This window comes from Gopherus flavomarginatus, chromosome 24, assembly GCF_025201925.1.
Source record: "Gopherus flavomarginatus isolate rGopFla2 chromosome 24, rGopFla2.mat.asm, whole genome shotgun sequence".
Classification (NCBI taxonomy): Eukaryota; Metazoa; Chordata; order Testudines; family Testudinidae; genus Gopherus; species Gopherus flavomarginatus.
The window spans coordinates 8,058,936-8,078,624 of NC_066640.1; the positions used below are offsets into that span (position 1 = coordinate 8,058,936).

General features: G+C 50.6%; 2 protein-coding genes across 4 annotated transcripts in view; both read right to left on the reverse strand.

Annotated features, from left to right (window-relative positions):
• Positions 1 to 19,103, reverse strand: part of ZBTB7A (zinc finger and BTB domain containing 7A) — a 33,338-nt gene extending 14,235 nt beyond the window's left edge. For 2 of the 3 annotated variants that reach the window (XM_050934261.1, XM_050934262.1), the window contains exon 1: positions 16,997 to 17,291. The gene's annotated coding sequence lies outside the window, so the exon portion shown is untranslated. Of the gene's footprint in view, positions 1 to 16,996; positions 17,292 to 18,673 lie in introns of those variants that run through there. The other variant, XM_050934260.1, reaches the window with a different exon arrangement.
• Positions 464 to 3,771, reverse strand: LOC127040291 (uncharacterized). The gene is made up of 2 exons (XM_050934269.1): positions 2,108 to 3,771; positions 464 to 887 (listed from the first exon to the last, which is right to left on the reverse strand). The coding sequence occupies exon 1, from the start codon at positions 3,578 to 3,580 to the stop codon at positions 2,387 to 2,389; it is 1,194 nt and encodes a 397-aa protein (XP_050790226.1). The 5' UTR covers positions 3,581 to 3,771; the 3' UTR covers positions 464 to 887; positions 2,108 to 2,386.
• Positions 19,104 to 19,689: the final 586 nt, after the last annotated feature.

Here is a 19,689-nt window from a genome sequence, read left to right on the forward strand (position 1 = left end):
TATCCATGTGCATAATTTGTAGCACCTGTATCAAGGTACAGTGTCAATTTTAAATATAGTCAATTGAAAAAAGTGTCAAGCAGTACCCCTTCCCTCAAAAGAGCCACACCAGGGAAACTAACTGGAGCCTGGTCTACACTAAATTTTTTTTTACTGAGACAGCGGGGGGGAGGAGGGTGGTTTGGATTTTTTTTCCTTTTAAATCAACATAGTTATGCCGGTAAAAGCCTTAACGTAGAGACAATTATACTGGTATAACTGTGTTTATGTCAGTACAGTTTATGCTGTTTAATCCAAACCAGCATTAGCTATACTGGAATAAGCATTTTTATACCAACCTAACTGCCTCCACACTGAAGGTTTTTGCCGGCATAGCTGTACCAGCCAAACTGTTCTTAGTGTAGACAAGCCAGGACGCTGCTGGGGAACCAGCGAAAGTGACAATACACAAAGTGATGCGGAATGTACGAAGTGGAAGAGAAAAGGACAGTTACCTGTCCCGTCGCTGGTGTTCTTTGACATGTGTTGCTCAGATGTATTCCACAGTAGGTGTGCGTGCCTGCCACGTGCACCGGTGCCAGAAGTTTTTCCCTTAGCAGTACCCGGGAGGGGCGGGGGGGGGGGACCACTGCGACCCCTGGAGTGGCGCCTCTATATCGCACTATAAGGGGAGCCACGGGCTCCCCTCACCCTCAGTTCCTTCTTGCCAGAAAACTCCAACAGAGGGGAAGGAGGGCGGGATGTGGAATACACCTGAGCAACACATCTCGAAGAACTCCAGTGACGGAACAGGTAACTGTCCTTTCTTCGAGTGATTGCTCCTGTGTATTCCACAGTAGGTGATGCCAAGCTATATCTGATGGAGGTGGGTAGGAGTTTAAGGGTTTCTGGGATGGAGTCCCGTCCTACCAAATCTGGCGTCATCCCATGCTTGGGAGACAATAGCATACTGCGAGGAAAAGGTGTGGACAGAGGACCACGTGGCAGCCCTACATATGTCCTGGATAGGGACGTGGGTTACGTAGGCAGCCAACGAGGCTTGCACTCGTGTGGAATGCGCCTTTACGATAGGCGGCGGGGCAACCTCTGCCAAGTCGTAACAGGTGCGTATGCATGAGGTGATCCAGCGGGAAAGGCGCTGGGCGGAAACTGGTTGCCAACTCATGCGCTCTGCCGACACAACGAACAGTTGCGAGGATTTCCTGAATGGCCTGGTTCGGTCCAGATAAAAAGGCCAGCGCTCTACATACGTCTGGCACGTGTAGGTGGCGTTCCTCGTTGGAGGAACGCGGCCTAGGTCAGAGTACTGGTAGGAAAATGTCCTGATCCATATGGAAGGGGGAGACCACCTTCGGGAGAAACACAGGGTGTGGGCAAAGCTGGACTTTATCCCTGTGGAAGACCGTATACGGGGGTTCCGAGGTCAAGGCCCTAAGCTCCGAAACACGACGGGCTGAGGTGATAGCCATCAAGAATGCCGCTTTCCATAACACGTGGCCAAGGGTTCAAAGGGAGGACCCGTTAGGCGGGACAGCACTAGATTCAGATCCCTTTGCGGGACCACGGACCTGGCGTATGGGAATGCACAATCTAGGCCCTTTAAAAAGCAGGGGGTCATCTGATGGGAAGAAACTAAGTGACCTTGCACCGGAGGGTGGAAGACTGAAATGGCCGCTAAATGTACCCTGACAGAGGCAGGAGCTAGTCCTTAGGTCCTAAGGGACAGGAGGTAATCAAGAATGAGCTGGAGGGATGCAGATGACGGGGAGGCACCCCGCTCCCCCACCCGCCTAGAGAACCTAGACCATTTGGCAAGGTACATCTGTCATGTGGACAGCTTTCTGCTCTCCAGCAGAATTCATCTGACATCCTCTGAACACCTTCCCTCTTCCTCGTTTAACCATGGAGCAACCACGCTGTCAGGTGAGGTGCTCGGCTGGGGTGGAGAAGACATCCCTTCTTCTGGGAGAGGAGATCTGGGCGGAGCAGCAGCCTCTGTGAGTGGGGCCGGTAGAAGTTGTAGGAGGGTCCTGTACCAATGTTGGTGGGCCCAATCCAGGGCTATGAGGATAACCCTCAACCTATCAACCTTTACTTTTTGCAGGACCTTGCCTATCAGTGGGAATGGTGGAAATGCATAGAACAGATGGCCTGACCACTGGAAGAGGAATGCATCTGAGATCACCCCCGCCCCTTTCTGCCCCTGCCCTGTAGCAGAACTGGGGGCAGCGTCGGTTCTGGGTAGTAGCAAAGAGATTGACTCAGGGATCTCCCCACTCTCGGAAGAGCTGTCGGGCGACCTCCCAGTGGAGTGACCACTCGTACTGGCGGGAAAACACCCCGCTGAGGTGATCGGCTCACACACTGCGCGCGCCGGGTAGGTGGGCTATGCAAAATTCCCATAGGTCCAGGGCTTCCCAGCACTGGGCCAAGGAACGCCCTGGAATTCTACCGGTACCCTCTCCACCACACCTAGGTCCAGCAGCTGCACCTCCTGGCTTAGAAGGGGGACATGTTCCAGTTTCCCAAGGTCCTCCCAGGACTGGGGGTGTTGGAGGGGGAGACAGGTGAACTGCAACATGTAGCCCCTGGAAATAGTGCTGAGGATCCACTGGTCCAACGCTATATGGGACCACTCCACTCGGAATGCAGATAAACGGTTGCAGAACACAAACTTTATTAACTGGGGTGCTTCCGCAGCAACAGGCCCGGTGGCCCCCCCCAAAGAGTCAAAACCACCTCTTCCTGCTTCTTGTCCTTCGAGAGACCTGCGTCTCTGCTCCCTCAGTCTCTTAGGCGGGGGCTCATATCTGCCCCTAGCGGGAGGTGCTGAAGTCTGCAGCCTAGGTTTGTCCTTTGCTGGCAGGACATATAGGCCCAGAGTTTGCAGGGTGGTGCGGGAGTCTTTCATCCCATGCAGGCGGACGTCAGTTTCATCTGCAAACAGCACTTTCCCATCAAAGGGAAGGCCTTGCATCAAGGACTGGGACTCTGCAGATAGACCGGACAGGAGAAGCCAGGACACCCTGTGCGTACATATGGCCGAGGCCGTCGAACGGGCTGCTGTGTCGGCCGCGTCCAAGGAGGCCTGGAAGGCTGCTTTCATTGCTTCTGCCTCTTCCTCAACCAGAGCCTTGAACTGCTTTTTGTCTCGCTCTGGGAGAAGAGGCTCAAATTTTAGTAGAGACCTCCATAAGTTCAAATCATAGTGGCTCAACAGGGCTTGGTGGTTGGCCACTCTGAGCTGGAAGCTCACGGAAGAATAAACCTTCCTGCCAAAAGAATCCAGTCTCCCGGCATCTTTGTCCTTGGGGGCTGGCGTGGGCGGACCATGGCATTCCCAGTGGTTGACTGACTCCACCACCAGGGAGTTGGGTGCCGGGTGGGAGTACAAGTACTCGTGTCCCTTAGCCGGGACAAAGTACCTCCTCTCCACTTTTTTGGAGATAGGTGCCCGGGAAGCTGGGGTTTGCCATAGAGTAGTCAATATGTTGGCTACCCCTTGGTGGAGAGGTAGGGCCACACAGCCCCATGCCAAGGAGGACAGCACATTGAAAAGGCTGTCTGATGGCTCCTCCATCTCCTCGGCCGAGAGTTAGAGATTTGAGGCCACCCTCTTGAGGAACTCCTGATAAGCCTTAAAGTCCTCCTGTAGAATGGGCGGAGGGGCTGCTATGGTCTCCTCCGGCACCAGCAAGGGAGCTGGTCCGGATCTCAGGACATTGGGAGGTGCCGGTAGTTAGATTCCCAAGACTGTATCCGGGCCCGGTACTGCCTAGTCAGTACCCATCGACTTTGACTCTGTCGCGGGGGGGGGGGGGGGTGGGAGAGGAGACACCGAATGGGCCTGGGATGCTCCAGCCACCGAGTGGGGTCTTGCCTGGGTGGGCAACTGCGGCCACTGACACCATTACTCTAGCCATGGTGCCCCTTGCCACTGACCAGCTTGGGTACCTGGCAGTGCAAATTGCTCTTGAGGGGCGGTACAGCTCAGGGACAGGAGGCTGGGTGCCGAAGCCGAGGTCGCCGTTGACCGCACGGTGTCGGAAGAACGGCGGGAGTGTCTATGGTCGTGTCGGTAACAACCTGGAGATCTGGACCTCAACAATGAGCGGTACTCGTCAGAGGTGCTGCTCTCGTAGCTAAGAAGCTGAGAGTGTTGAGGGGAGCTCCGGGCATGGTGGAGCAGGCACTCAAACCTGAGCGTCTGTAACGACAGCATCGGAATCTGCTCCTGTAGCCACAATTCGAGGACAAGCATCAACGCCACTTATCTCAGTGCCTGTCCCCCTGGTGGGGTGTAGAACACCCTCAAGACTTCGGCGCAGGCAAGTCAGCCAATCTGAGCGGAGTGGAGGGCTGACACAAGCTAAGTGAAGACCTCATCAAATGGGGCAGTGCATGGTCCTTGGAGTGGGGACTGTGTCTTGCCGTGGAGAGCTGGTGTGCTCCCAACAGCGGCTTCTTTCGGGACCAGGTGCCCGTCTCAAGCGGCGCACCCAGCACCAGAAGGGAAAGGATGTGGTGCACGGCCTGTGCAGCCTCCGGCGTTGACGGCATTCTCACCGCGGGAGAGGCACACGTGGACGGGACCGGGCTACTCCGCTCAGTGCGAGTCGGAGGTCTGGGTCCCCAGGGGGATCGTGGGCTGCCCAACTCGGGTCCAGCCTCACCCCTGTCTTTTTGTAGGCACCGCTGAGTCTTTCCCTGCTTCTTAGAAGGTGAGCGGTGCCGGCTGGTGGAGGGAGCCTCACTCCGCACCGAGGACGCAGTGCCCGGTGCCATGTCCAGATGGCGCAGTGTCCAGGGCCAACAGAGATTCCATTAGCAAGGCCCGGAGCCAGATATCCCTCTCTCGTTTAGTTCGAGGCTTGAACGATCTACAGATTTTACAGTGGTCTGTAATGTGGGTCTCACCCAAGCAGCGGAGACGCTGAGTGTGCGGGTCACTTCTTGGCATAGAACTGCGACAGGAGTCGCATGACTTGAAGCCTGGGGCACAGGGCATGCCCCACACCAGGCAACCAACTAAAGAAGTTATCCAACTACTGGAGAAGACAAGGACTACTAAGGCTAATTGGAGAGCTACACCAAAGCTGGAGCACAAAAGTTCCGACTACCTTCACCGGCCGCAAGAAGGAACTGAGGGTGGTAGGGAGCACGGAGCTCCCCTTATAGAGCAATATAGAGGCGCCACTGCAGGGTGGTGCTCCCCCCTACGGATAATACTAAGGGAAAAACTTCGGCATGGGTGCACATGGCAAGCACGCACACCTACTGTGGAATACACATGAGCAATCACTCGAAGAATACATCTCTTCCTAGTTCAATCATCTGAGCTGTTACTTGTAACAGCAGGGAAGTTATTTTCACACAAAGGCGATTTTAACTCCTTTCAGGGCTTGCAGACAAATGACTTTTCAAAAAAGGCAGAAACATGACTTGACAACTCACAAATTTTAATTGGTTTATTTAAGACAGATTCCAAAATTATTGCCATTGGAGTCAGCAGTTTATGGGAACTCTGTGAATTCAAGTGACATGCCCATGTCATGTCAGGGTCAAAGTTAAAACTGTTGACATTGTGCTGTTTAATGACCAGGTTTGCCTGAGGGCAGAGTTTGTTTAATTTTTTCTCTTATTGCCCTGCACTTATTTAAAGTTTAGCTGGATGAAAGGAGGAATCTGATTGGCTAATGAGGGTTGTGAACCATATGGTATAGGCAGATAAGTCACAGATGGTTGGTTAGCCAGTGAAAGTACTACGTTTGCAAAGCATCCTTCAGCCTGAAGATCCCAAAGCACTTTATAAATAAAGTACAGAGCTCCTTCCCCACTGCCAAAATGCCACCAGCTCTGCCACCAACACATCTGCTGTTTAATAATAATGTTACACAACAGTTTAGAACTAAATCAGCTCACTCATCGATGAGAGGGACGGATGGGTTCAGGGCACCACTGTTACTTGGTTTTAAGGAGAAGGCTTCATGGGAATAACCGCCTGGAAGAGCTGAAGGCGCCTGCCATTTGACCCCAGGTGTCACAACACACCCAAGGAGGCACACAAGGCCACTGCTTATGTCCTTTTGCTCAAGGTACAGCCAAACAGCAGGAGTGCTGCAGAGGATTATTAAAATGATGTTGCTATTAAAACAAAATTCTGCAGTTTGTTGTCCAAAGCCCAAACATTACTGCATCCCTCACTCACCACCAGCTGGAGAAATGGGCACGTCCCTCACTACGAACAGCTCACCCCCATTATAGGTCACCCAATGCAAGTCCTTGTCTGTTCCATTTACCCTGAGGGAACAGTCGTCCCGGTTCCCCTTTCCCACTCAATGTCTGCAGCCCTCGACCTCTTGAGAGAAACGCAGCTCTCAGGCCATTCGGAGCATAAGACATCTCTGCCGATACCAGTTTCTGCAGCATTACAGGGCAAGCCTGAGCAGGTCTCTTTCTGCCCAGGATCCTCCCTAAACTCTGCAGAGGCCTAGAAGTGCAGTACAGAGCCAACAGTGGGAAGATGGCAGTCAGGAGGAAATGAAGCATTCCTAAAGTAGGGTGTTTGCCTACTTAGTAGCAGCTGGTTTCACCTCTGCCATGTCGCTATTAAAATTCAACCGCTTCCCAAAAAGAATGTGCTGTTGGCAATGCAGTGCCATCAAAGCATCTGAATTATGTGGACCTGCAAAACAAAAGCATGCTCTTGAGATGAAGATCCTGGATGTCAATGGAAACCAATGACAGGGTTTAGACAGACTATTAAAAGGCAATTTAGAGCTGGCGAATGGCACTGGATTGACAGTGTAGGAGGATGAAATGCTCTCTTTAACAGACAAATGGTACCTCCTTAGCAATGAGAGAACTTCTACACCCATGGATCTCAATGGGGGATATGCGTCATTTTGGTTTCACAGCTGAGGTAACAGGCGCAGAGAGAGGGTAAGTGACTTGGCCAAGGTCAGTGAGCCAGGAACAGAACCCACATTTCGTGACTCCTTATACCATCATCACCTGATTGCATTACTCCCCTTTTTATCATGGATACCCCAGAATGCCCCCTATTCTGGAGGAACCACCCCTAGGAAAGCTGGGCCTTGGCACTCTACTGAGGCCATGAGTAGGGGGGTAATTAGTGCCTAGTGTGGTGGCGGCTTTTGTGAAGTGAATGCTTCCCTACTAGGAATCCAAACTGACCCCCATGTCAACTGAACAGATGTCAGACAATAATGACGTTCAGCCACTCCCCTGAGAGAGACCTGCGAATCTAAAGGCAAAATGCCACATGGGCTATTACTGAACTCAAAAGGTGCATTTTGTGGTTTCTTCTCCTTACAAACCCCGGCCATGTTTGGATCTAAGGGACTGCGGCTCTAGGGTCAAAAACCCCAGATTTCTTAACTATGGACTAAGGCTGAGATGGACGAGATGTTAGAGAAGGCACCAACATCTCTAGATTATGGCAAAAAACCACCTAATTGCAATCAAATCATTAGATGACCTGCACTTGTCCTAGGGTCCATAACATCACCTGCCCTCATTCACCTGCCAGACCCAGGTCTGACCTGCCAGAGATCTGCTTCTTACAGCTGCATAGAAAAGCACATCAGGGTAGAAGCAATAGCAAGGCACATATGGATGCCACATCCCCATTTTATGATTCTGCTTTTTATACCAGGTACCCGCCCAAAAGGTTAAAAAAAAATTGGATTTTTCTACCACCAATTCTCCAGCCTGTAATTACAAAGAGTTTTACCTGCCCCATCATTTGTATTTATAGGTCACTTCTTACCTCAAAGTATTTTACAAGCCATATACAACAGCATGCAGGAACTATACCCACCACTGAAATGCAGCCACCTCTGAGGTGGGACGTATACAATAGTTTACAAAATGAAAAGACGACTCTCACATCCCATTAAATTCCGCTGGCGGTGTTAGAGAGGAAGACTATGTAGTAATTACTCAATCTGAAGTTTGGACAGAAGCTGAATTAACGCCCACCACTTTTCCAACAAGAGGTGTGCAACGCTTGACCACAAGTGATAAAGAACCTTGGTTTTACTTCACATGAAAAACAATACACCTCCTCCAACAGCGTAGTGCCGTGCAGAAGTTCCAGTGATGCCAAGTGACATGGTAGGTTTTCCTCGGAGCTCTCCTCTCCGAGCACTGATCAAAAAAGGGGCAGAACTACAGAGCCAATGCAACAAGAAAAAACCTCCTTAAATCGTCAACCATTTCCTAGATCAGAAACGGCTGCATCCTGTGTGTGCCTTCAGAGAAGCCAGTCTAGGGCTGATATATTTGGCAGAGCATCTAAATTGGTCAGGGACATTTGCGTCTAAAATCGGCACACAAAAAACCCTCCAGTCTGTTGTTTTGGCATCTGAATTCTTTCGATTTAGATCTTAAACTCAGGAGGTAGACAGCTCTCGGCCAATTCCCAACAGTAGGTAAAAACCATCATCAAAAGAACCTCTACCATTAGGCAAATACCGAGTACCACCCAGTTTCTTCGAACTCCTGGAAACACATGGCATTAGGAGGTAATTCAGCAATGCCCCATCAGCCAGGTAAGTTACGGAGAGCTGAGAGAAGGCATCCCAAGACACGGATTTGAATTTTACAAGCCAGCCTGTTTACAACAATTTTAGCATTCACATTTTTTTTCCCTTTTACTCCTGTGTCAAAGATGAAAACAGCTGAAGGATGACAAAGATCCAGCTGAACGGGTATCATTTACCACTGTACTCTGGGACATGCTGACCAGCCATATGTGCTGGTGAGGCAGTACAATTGAGTGGTTAAAGCAGAGAATTGGGAAACAGGGCTTCCTACTCCCAGCTCTGCCACGCAGGGTGTCTATAACACGACACCCAAAGCTGGCCCACACCAGCTTGCAGGGCTGTAAAATTGTGGTGTAAATGTTTGGGCTCAGGGTCCCAGAGCATGGGCTCCAGTCCAAGCCCAAATAGCTCCACCACACATTTACACCGCCGCAGCGCGAGCCCAAGTCAGCTGACAGAGGCCAGCCGCAGGGGTTGAATTGCAGTGTAGACATACCCTAAGTCACTTCTTCCCTCTGTACCTCATCTATCAGACAGGCACCCCACCACTCAGCTGCCTCAGAACTGTTCTGACACACAATTGCGTGCAAAGCTCTTTGAGATACTCAGGCCAAAGGCTCTATTAAGTACAAAGGATTAGGGCCAACCCTCCTCCAGCCATGCCCTCCCCCAAATCAGACTTCCGCAAGAAAGAATGTCCGTCTTCTTCTTCTCTTCCTCTCTCTGACTAAACAGCGACCCGGATCCGTACCTCCCCCTGCACGGAGCTGGGATGAAACAGGGAGATAATTGCTACCCAAACTGAACTGACTCTCTGGTATCAATGGCTCTGTTTGAACGTAATAAGATGTTATAGGGCTGGGATTCCTCATTGTAAGCGAGGAGATTATTAGGGACACTGCAGCCCACCAGCAAAGGGATTCATTACTTGTCCTTCAGTTTCTGGCACCGGGAAAATGTAAATACATTTCACACGATGACTAAATAGAAAAAGCCTCTATAAAAGGGGATAATTCCTTCAGTCATATGTAGGGCCCTACCAAATTCACAGCCGTGAAAAACACGTCACAGCCCGTGAAATCTGGTCTTTGCTGCACTTTTACCTTATACTATACAGGTTTCACAGGGGAGACCAGCACTTCTCAGATAGGGGGTCCTGACCCAAAAGAGGGTCATGGGGGGGGGCTGCAAGGTTATTGTAGTGGGGGCACAGTATTGTCACCCTTACTTTTGTGCTGCCTTCAGAGCTGAGGCCGGGGAGCGGCAGCTGCTGGCCAGGCACCCAGCTCTGAACGCAGCACCCAGCCAGCGGCAGCACAGACGTAAGGGTGGCAATACCATCCCAGGCCACTCTTACTTCTGCGCTGCTGCCTTCGGTGTTGGGTCAGGACCCCTACAGTTACAACACCATGACATTTCAGATTTAAATCGCTGAAATCATGAAATTTACTATTTTTAAATCCTACGACCGTGAAATTGACCAAAACGGACTGTGAATTTGGTAGGGACCTAGTCCTACAGATGTAGAAGATAAGATAGTCAGATTACAAGGCCTGAAGGGATCATTGTGATCATCAGTCCAACCTCCTGAATAAAACAGGCCAGGGAACTCCTCCAAAATAATGCCTGGAGCATATTTTTAAAAAGGCATCCAATCTTGATTGAAAAATTATCAGTGATGGAGAATTCACCATGACCCTTGGCAAACTGTTCCAATGGTTACTTACTCTCACCATTAAATATGTCTGCCTTATTTCTAGTCTGAATTTGTCTAGCTTCAGCTTCCAGCCACAGGGTCATGTTAGACCAGTGGTTCTTAAAGTTTTGTAGTGGTGACCCCTTTCACACACCGAGCCTCCAACTGTGATTCCTCTTATAAATTAAAAACACATTTTTATATATTTAACACCATTATAAATGCTGGAGGAAACACAGGGTTTGGGGTGGAGGCTGACAGCTGGCGACCCCCCCATGTAATAACCTCACCACCCCCTCGGGGTCCCAACCCCAATTTGAGAACCCCTGTATTAGACCTTTCCCTGCTAGATGGAATGGAATAGCTCATTGTTAAATATTTGTTCCCCACGTTGGTACTTACAGACTATGATCAAGTCACCCCTTAACGTTCTCTTTGTTAAGCTAAATAGACTGGATTCATCATCTGATGAGAGGGACAAAACCCACTAGGATTTAGTTTAGAGACTAGAAAAATCAGAGGCAGTGTGATCTAACTGGTAGAGGTCCTGGACTGGGAGTTAGGAGACTTGGGAGCTATTCCCAGCCCTGCCACTGACTCGTGTGTGACTTTGGGCCAGTCCCCTCACTTCTTTGTGCCTTTGTTGTCCTCCCTTTGTCTGCCTCCTCAATTTAAATTGAGTTCTTTGGGGGAGGGGGAGCAGGGACTATCTCTTGCTGTGTTTGCGCACAGTGCCCAGTCCCTCCGGCCCCTAGGTATTACCATAATACAAACAACAACAAAAGGGATGAGTGTGAGAATTAAGATTGTGGAGGGTAAAGTGAAAGCTGATCCGCTCCTTTTTCTGGCTGTGCCACAAGGCCAGGGCCAAGGAGACACCTGACAATGACAACAAGCAAATTCAGAATAGGAAGCAATATCGCCCTATGTAGGGCCTCACCCGAGATGTTCTGAACTCTTCCAGAGGAGATGCAGGTGCTCCATGTATCTCAGGACAAGGCCTACATGGTTACAATGTTTTGCCATAGGAACGAGAAAAATACTGTAGTTGATTATTAAAGAACTGGCTATTATAGTCAGCTTCTGTGGCCATGCAAACCCCCATTGATTACTCCTATTACCACGGGGTAATCAACTCCTCCTGCTTTATGACACATACTGATTACTGCAGGGGTCAGAAAGTCCTCACATGTGTTACAGTGATGTATTGGGACAGCTCATTTTCTGTTGAGGCGTCAGGTATGGGTTAACATTGGAAGCAGGACAGTGATTAGGTAACAATGGTCTAAATCAATATGGCACATCATACATTAAGAGAAGAAAACCCTTCAGTTAAGGCATAGCAGAAGGAGTAAACCCCAAACACGGCTAAATACAACCCAGCCCACCCAGCTAACCTACAGAAGGGCAGCACAGAAGACACATGGGGATGATTCTACACTATGTCAACACAGGGCCGTTTTAACCACTGACATTAAAAACTAGGGCAAACTTCTGTGTTGCAAGGCTTGTCTTAACTGGTTATTCCACCCAGACCTCCTTGACAATTATCTCCTGTGTCATCAGGGGACCACATTTAATCTCGCAGGAATGTGTCTTGATACATGTATAGATGCAGCAATACAGTCAAGACCTGCGTGTGTACCAAACCGGGGTGTGTAGGGGGGGGGCTATGTTTGCTGGTACACTACAATAGTGCACTATTCAAACAGTCAAACATCAATGACCGTCTCCCCCCAAATACATGGTTTAATGGAAGGTCTTTTCTTCACTGCAGGATCAGACTCTCAAGGCCAAGAGCAAAATTTATCTGCATGCCTATCACAGTCCAATGGACTTTCTCCTCCCCCGAAGTTGCTCTGGTATTGCCATAAAGAAACAAACAGATTGTGGTGATTTTAAGATTACTTATTTTTAAGAGGGAAATATTTAAAGTGACCAGAATGCATCACTACAAAACCACAGTTCAGATAGGATTTTCAAAGACAGCTTTACTTCCTGAAATGTCCAACTCTTGTCATCTTTGGGCACTTAACTTCCTTAGGAAACCTCAGACATTACCATTTTTGCAAAGCGGGGTGGGGGGCGAGGGAGAATGCCTGGAATTGAATTGGTTACCATGGGAGGGCTTCTGCTTTTAAAAGGCAGAGTTGAAGTACTGTGTCTTGATGGCTCTGTAAACCTGAAAGCAACCAACAAAATTTCAACAGGTAACACGTGGCCCTGGCACCAAATAGTCTTGGCATCAGCCTGAAAAATCACTATTAAAAAGATAAAACAGGCTCCGGTGCTAACCCACTCCCCAGAACACCACCTAGGAAGGAATCTCTGACCTCACCTGGCAGGGGCCCATGGAGGGACTCTGGCACATGGTGGGGGAGCGGGGGCATCAGTCCATAGATTTCCATCTGGACTTGAAGACAGGGTGAGGATACTGGCCTCCAACGTAGGCCATGTTTCTGTTCTAGCTGCTTGGAAGACAGGGCACGAGTCGACACAAGGCATTTGAGGCCAAATCCTGCATTCCTTACTCAAGCAGGACTCCTATTGTGCAACCAGAGCTCCGCCCAGAGCCTCAACCTTGGGCAACCTGCAGAACTGGGCACCTCAGGACTAGTCCCCTTCACCACCGAATCACTTCTTTGCAGTCCCATCCTTTATTGTTTTGTCTACAAATTAATCAAATTATCTTTTCAATTCACACAACCCACCCTTCTCACCCCCACATGATCTCACACACATTTACTATTCTGTCTTGCAGACAGACATATTAAGACTAGCTTTGGATACTCTTTGATACCTAGTTTCCCCACTGCCCTCAGGTTGCGAGGCCCAACCGATCATATTCAAAACTGCAATCATTTTACCGTCTCTACTCCCCTCCACCCTGACCAAAACCCTCCCTCAAATACGCATGCCATTTCCTTCCCTGCTCCCTCTGGCTTAAGAGTTTAAAGGTCTCGTGTTATTCTGATTGCCTCAAAGGCCAATAATCTTTTCCACACCAGGAAGGAAAAAATAAAAAGACAAAGGTTTAGGTTTACTGACAAAGCAAAGCACACAAGGCAGGACCGGCAATTATGTAATGCCTGGTTTGTGAATAAGCAGATAGTTCTTGTCTTATTGCTCATTACTTGAAGTGCAGAAACGAATCCCAGGAGTAAGCATGCCATAAAATAAATTCCTAGGAATGGTGTCCTGCCATTAACTTTTTTTTCCTCCAGCATACTGATTGTACAGCTACAAAGGAAGGGAATGCTGAACAGCACCTCCTGTCCTCTCTGCCTGTTGGGGCAGGAGACTTTGGGTAAGGAGAGAACTCCTACCTGTAGCTACAAGCCCAAGCTCCAGTGACTTGCACAGCACTGCACTGGAGATGCATTCAGAAACAGGAACGAGGGGAAAAATTGTCTACTTCCTGGTTTCCAGTGGGGAATAGCTGGGTATGTCAATCAGGACTTTAAGAGCGCAAACAGAACAATAGATGGTGTTAAAATACATTGGGTGGCACTGTTCCACACACATGAGCTGCGGTGAAAGGAGAGCTGCATGCCCTTTCAGAGACCGAGGTATAACTTTGTGGAATTTAAAGAACAGTAGGCATGAAAAGAAGAAATTAAAAAGAAAAGAAGTAATGGAAGTGCTAAACACCCACAGCGAACTCCGGGGCATTTTGTCATTAGGGAATGAGGATTTACAAGTCCTGTCTGCCACCTGCAGCTATGCTACAGCACATCATGAGTCCGTCTCCCACTCCTTGTCATATAAGAGCAGACCACCAGCTCCCCTAATCTAGGGCTGGTCTACACTGGGGGGGGGGGGGGGAAATCGATCTAAGATACACAACTTCAGCGACATGAATAGTGTAGTGAAGTCGAAGTATCTTAGATCAATTTCCCTCTCGTCCTCACGGTGTGGGATCAACGTACGCGGCTCCCCGTTGACTTCGCTACCGCCGTTCGCACTGGTGGAGTTCCGGAGTCGACGGGAGAGCATTCAGAGATCGATATATTGCGTCTAGATGAGACACACTATATCGATCCCCAAGAAATCGATCGCTACCCGCAGATACAGCAGGTAGTCTAGATGTACCCACAGTCTTTTCTCCTACCTAAAGCTACACCAGAGCAGTCCATGTAGTACAGCGTTCCACTCCCTATCATATCAGAGCAGAACGCACTTATGGTCCTGTCTCCCAAACAGAACAGAGGCCAAAGCCCTAATGCTTCAGAGGAAAGTGAAAAATCACATCATGCGCTGGGTCTTTGGGGGGAAATTCTTTGACTTCACACGGGATGACCCTACGCCCTGCTCCACAAGAATAGATTACTGCCATTTGGACAGCGAAGACCATTATCCAGTCCATTCTCCAGAATCCAGCTGCAACGTTTGGGCTTTCGACAATGTGATGCTAGACTATGTGCAGCATCAAGATATTGCATGGGAATATGCGGAGGTATTTGTATAGAATCCCAATGCCTGTCTGACCTCATTTACTCCTGTTCTGACCGGGATGCTCTGAGTTCAGGTACCGAAGGCACGGACACACTACTGACTGGCTGGCGATGTGACCAATAGAAGAAAGTTCTGAACAGAAAAAAACATTCTATTTCGGATCAAAAGGTCATGGGATTTGGCACAAATACTTCTCACCATCCAGGATGCTCATTTTCTCTCTCACTCAAATATTGCTCATCAAAAGGCTTTTAATTACAAAGACATGCTGGTCTCTCCAAAGTTGAGGATGATTGTTTATTGTTTTGATTAGCAAGATAACAAGTGGAAGTCTAATCGTCTGTCACAGATGACTTTAGCAGCCTAAGACTGACACTTTTAATCAAGATTCAACTGCACTCTCAAATGTTTGGGTTTGATTTTCAAGTTTGGGGGCCTAAATTTCAAACACAGGCACTTATGTTCTGATGTTTAATTCTACAATTGGGTTCTAAAATGCGTAGTTTGGCACCCAAATAACCACTTAGGCAAACAAAATGCTAATTTAACAGCTCAATGGTAACACTCACCGAGATCTTCAAATGTACTTAGTTTCCTAACTTCTAATGAAATCAGTGGGAGTTAGGAGCCTAAATACCTTCGAGGATCTGGGCCAGGGTGCCTCAACTTTAAACTTTCTAACTTATTAATGAGCTTCGGGTTCATTGACAAAATGCAGTTACTTATGGCTGCAAAAGCATAGCCATAAGGAAAAAAAAACTGTCAGTCTTCAATTGACATTCATACAGATTAGTACAGTACTGGAGTTGTAAAGCATTATGGGCCTGACATTCAGAGGTTATGGGCAGCCCCAAGTCCAACTGAAGTCAAGGGGATCTTCCAGTGCTCAGCACCCCTGAAAACCACGCCTTTAAGAAAAATAAGTATTATAGCTAAGTACTATCAGTTCCCTGTACCACAATGCAACAGGGTGCATTTCTGAGCTCAAAAAAGGCCACGCGAAGACCCACAGATCAGCATAAAGCACAGAACTATTTTATCCACCGCCTAATTCGTTAGAACTCCAGCACTGCAAAACTCTCCCTAGGCACTACTAAGGCATGGTGGAAAAATCCCACCACCTCATCCACATTTGGGTTGTGCCGCTGCACTCCCTCTTTTCCCAGAGCAAGCCTGAACAACGGCCAGAATGAATATTAAACAGCAATGGCTCCTCTCCAATAACCCATTCATAGACTTAAAAAAAAAAAAAGAAAACATTTAAAAACATCCGTAAGCAAACTGCTGGAATTCCTAAACCTGCTGCTTTCTCCAAATCAACCCTCATAAATGACCATAGGTTGCTTCTTCAATCCAAGACAAACTGTAATATTCTGTCACATCTCCTCAATCAAAGTACTAACAAAAAATCTTGGAATTAACCACTTCTCTGCTGTTGCACTGCACACAACCCCCAAGCCTCATCCTTCCACCTACTTAGACTGTAAACCTTTCAAGGCAGGCATCTTCTCTATTTGTTCATAAAGTGCCTAATACACTTTGGGAACGATATAAATAATACATTTAATAGCAGAAAATTAGCAGAGAGGTGGGTAATCTTGTTAGTTTAACTCAGGAACCAGTTGTAAATCCTGCCAAGTGGCCATTACAGGGAATCAGGACCATTCGCTGTCCAGGCTGCTGCTTGGAAATAATGGACCCTCCAGGGAACCACTGGGAGGTCTGCTAGAAATGCTGTAGTAAAGAGAAAATGTAGGTAGCCATATTGGTCCTCAATGTGATGCATTTTATTAGACCAAGCAGTAGCTAATGCACAAACTTTGAGAGCATAAAGATCCCTGAGAAGAATGACAGAAAGGTCTGACAATCTTGTGAACTGTAAGCTACACACAGGTTCAACAAATTTAACATTTTTCCATGGTCTCAGTATAAACCTTTACCGACAGAGAACAGACAGCAGCACTTCTATTCCCCAGCCAGCTAGCCAGGAACCAACCACCAGCTCCAAACCATGGTCACCACAACTCACCCACTTGTTATTTAACAGATCAGCCCCGCAAAAGCTGTGGCTCACGATGGGAAGCGTGCAATGAACTTCAGATATATTTCCTGGCCTCTATGGGAGAGCTTTTTAGACTGGCTCCCGGCCCAAAGCATGGGCTTGATTTATAGCTCTCTGATCCCCAACTCAAGGATTAGCTGTGGTTTCAGAGGAGGAGGAAGGCCGAGGAAGGCCCTGAATACTGGCAGGAGTAGAGAAGTCCCTTGGTCCTACCAGCCTGAGCTAGTGATGCTGAAGCCTTTACAATACTGGCTTGGTCTCCACATTCCAGCCTCTGCAGCAACTTGCCAGCTTGATTTCAGGGCTCCACAGCTCCACGGGGGCTGGCAGAGCGATTTCTCCTCTCCGGGCCATTTCCTGGATGAATCTGTGCACAGCCAGTCTGATGGGGGCTCCCCCCTCCAACCCGCCAGGGGTGGATTATCCAGCTGCAAGTTGCTTCCTGCAGCCTGGTGCCACCGTCCGGGTGTGAGAGGCTGGGGCGGGGGAGGAAAGCCCAGGCAGCCTGGGAGCTGCCTCCCCACGTCTGCTCTGGCTGCCAAGGGAGGGGAGAGCCGGCCAGCAGGCTCCCCTCCCCCCACTGGGGCGGCCTTGTGCTTGTGGGCGACCTTGGACCCAACCCCCCCACCCCGGCGAGCCCCCCCCCAGCGCCCTGCCCGCGGCTGGGCGGCCAGGCCCGGCCCCACCCCTCCCCCCTCAGCAGGGCGCCAAGCCCCACCGCAATCCGGCCCCCTCCCCGCGGGAGCCTGGCCGCCTGCCACACCCCACCCCTCCCCGGGCTGCCAGCGACCAATGGAGGCCTGCGCTGGGGGTGGGGGCAGGAGGCCGGGCCTGAGCCCTGCGGACACCACCCAGGCTTGGGCCTAGACTAGGCCCCGCATCCGCGGCCTTTCCTGAGCGCGGCGGCCGGGGACCCCGCCTCCCCCGCGGCCGGGCTGCCCGTGAAGGGGACGGGGGGGGCCCGGAAGTGCCGGGGGGGAGGGGAGGGCGCTGCCCCGCTGGCCGAGCTACTCTCGGCGGCGCCTCCGCATCCCGCCCCCCACTCTCGCAGCACTCTCGGTCCGCCATTGGCCAGGCGGAGCCGGGCGGGAAGGAGGGGCGGAGGTCCTCTTCCCATTGGCTCGGCCGCCCGCCCATCAACACACCTCCCGGCCAGGGTTGGTTTGGAGGCGGCCGGCCTTGCGCGGGGCACCCTGGGAGTCGTAGTCCAAGGCCCCATTGCACCTGCAAGACCGAGCGGGGCGGGGAAACTACAACTCCCATGAGCCTCATTTTCCCACCCCTCTGTGCGAGTCTCCCCCCTATTTGCTTGCAAGCCCCCCCTCAAAAAAAACTCCCCCCCCCCCAGGAAGCACCAGCCCAGCCAAGTACAACGTATGCACGCAGCAGAGAATAGAGAGGGGGGGGGAACTGCATTAACTGCATGGCCGCAAAGTTCTTTGCAACCCCCCCCCCACCATATTGCAACTACCCCCCGACGATATTGCAACCCCAGCCGCCTGGACCAGCCTTGCAACTGCCAAATGCAAAGAGACAGGCAGGCAGATTAAAAACACCCTCCCTAGAACATGGAGAAGAAAATGAATCTCGCCCCCCCCCCGCACAAGCACGCGCTGTTCACCCTCTGCCCCCTCCCTTTGCAACCCCCCTCAGCTGCTAGAAATTCTCGGACAAGCCCCCCCCCCCACTTCCCTATGTAAAAAAAAAAATCCCGAGGTTTATAAAGTTGGGGTGGCGATAAAGTAAAGCACAAGCCAGGGGGAGCGGGGACTTTCCTCCTTCCAAGGCAGCCTCCCTGTTTGAGGTGGGGGTGGGGGGCCGGCGAGGGGGGGTGAAATGTCCCCTTGATTCAGCACCTCCCCTCCCGAGACAGCCCGATCCCAGTCTTACCTTGCTGGTCCTGGGGGTGGCGGGGCTGGGGGTGCGGGGGGGGGGTCTGCCTGGAGTTTGGAGTCAGTTCCCGGCCAGCTCTCCCTCTTCTCTCTGGTGTTACTGCCCCTACTGTAACTGTATATGCAAAGCCCCGTATGATGCTGAACTCCCTTCCTGGTTTCTCTAAGGGCAAAGGGGTCCTCCCTTCTCTTAAAGGTGCAGCAGCCTCCCCTCTCCCTCCCCGGGCGGCGAGCCTCCGCGCCAGGGCGCCTGAAACAGGCTCGGCGAGTCCCGGCAGGGAGAGAGCGAGAGAGGGCAGGACACCCTCCTGCCACGGCTCGCCCTTCGCTGCTTCTGCCTCGGCTCCCCAAGACCCAGCCACCCCCCAGCCGGGAGAGGGGAGCTGCACCATTCCTCTGCCTCCCTCCCTGGCTGCGATCCATGTTATCTAACCCAGAGCACCCTTGGGAGAAGGGAGCTGTTGTGTTCCCGGACACACACGCACGTGCTCACACGTGGAAGCAGTTTGTTTGTTCTCAGCTGCTACAGCCATCCCCTGGGGAAGTTGGGTCACTTTCACTTAAAACAGGCACTGCTGGGCCCATGGCTAGAGGCATGGGAGAGGTGGGTTCTGGTTCCCCGTCTCTGCCTCATGCTTCCCAGGTCACCTTCGCCAAGTCACAGCTGCCGCTCTGTGCCTCAGTTTCCCCCTGGGTACTACAGGAGTGACGATATTTGTAAAGAGCCTGGGGAGACACCATTGGAAAGCGCTGGAGACCGTCAAGTACAATTGGACTGTTACTAAGATTTCCCCTTTAGTGGCTAGAGTGGAGGGCTAGAATCAGGTAGGGTGACCAGACAGCAAGTGTGAAAAATCGGGACGGGGTGGTGGGTAATAGGAGCATGTATAAGAGAAAGACCCCAAAATTGGGACTGTCACTATAAAATTGCGACATCTGGTCACCCCAGAATCAGGACACCTGGGTTCTCCACGGGGCTGAGCTGCTGAGCAACCTTGGATAAGTCACTTCCCT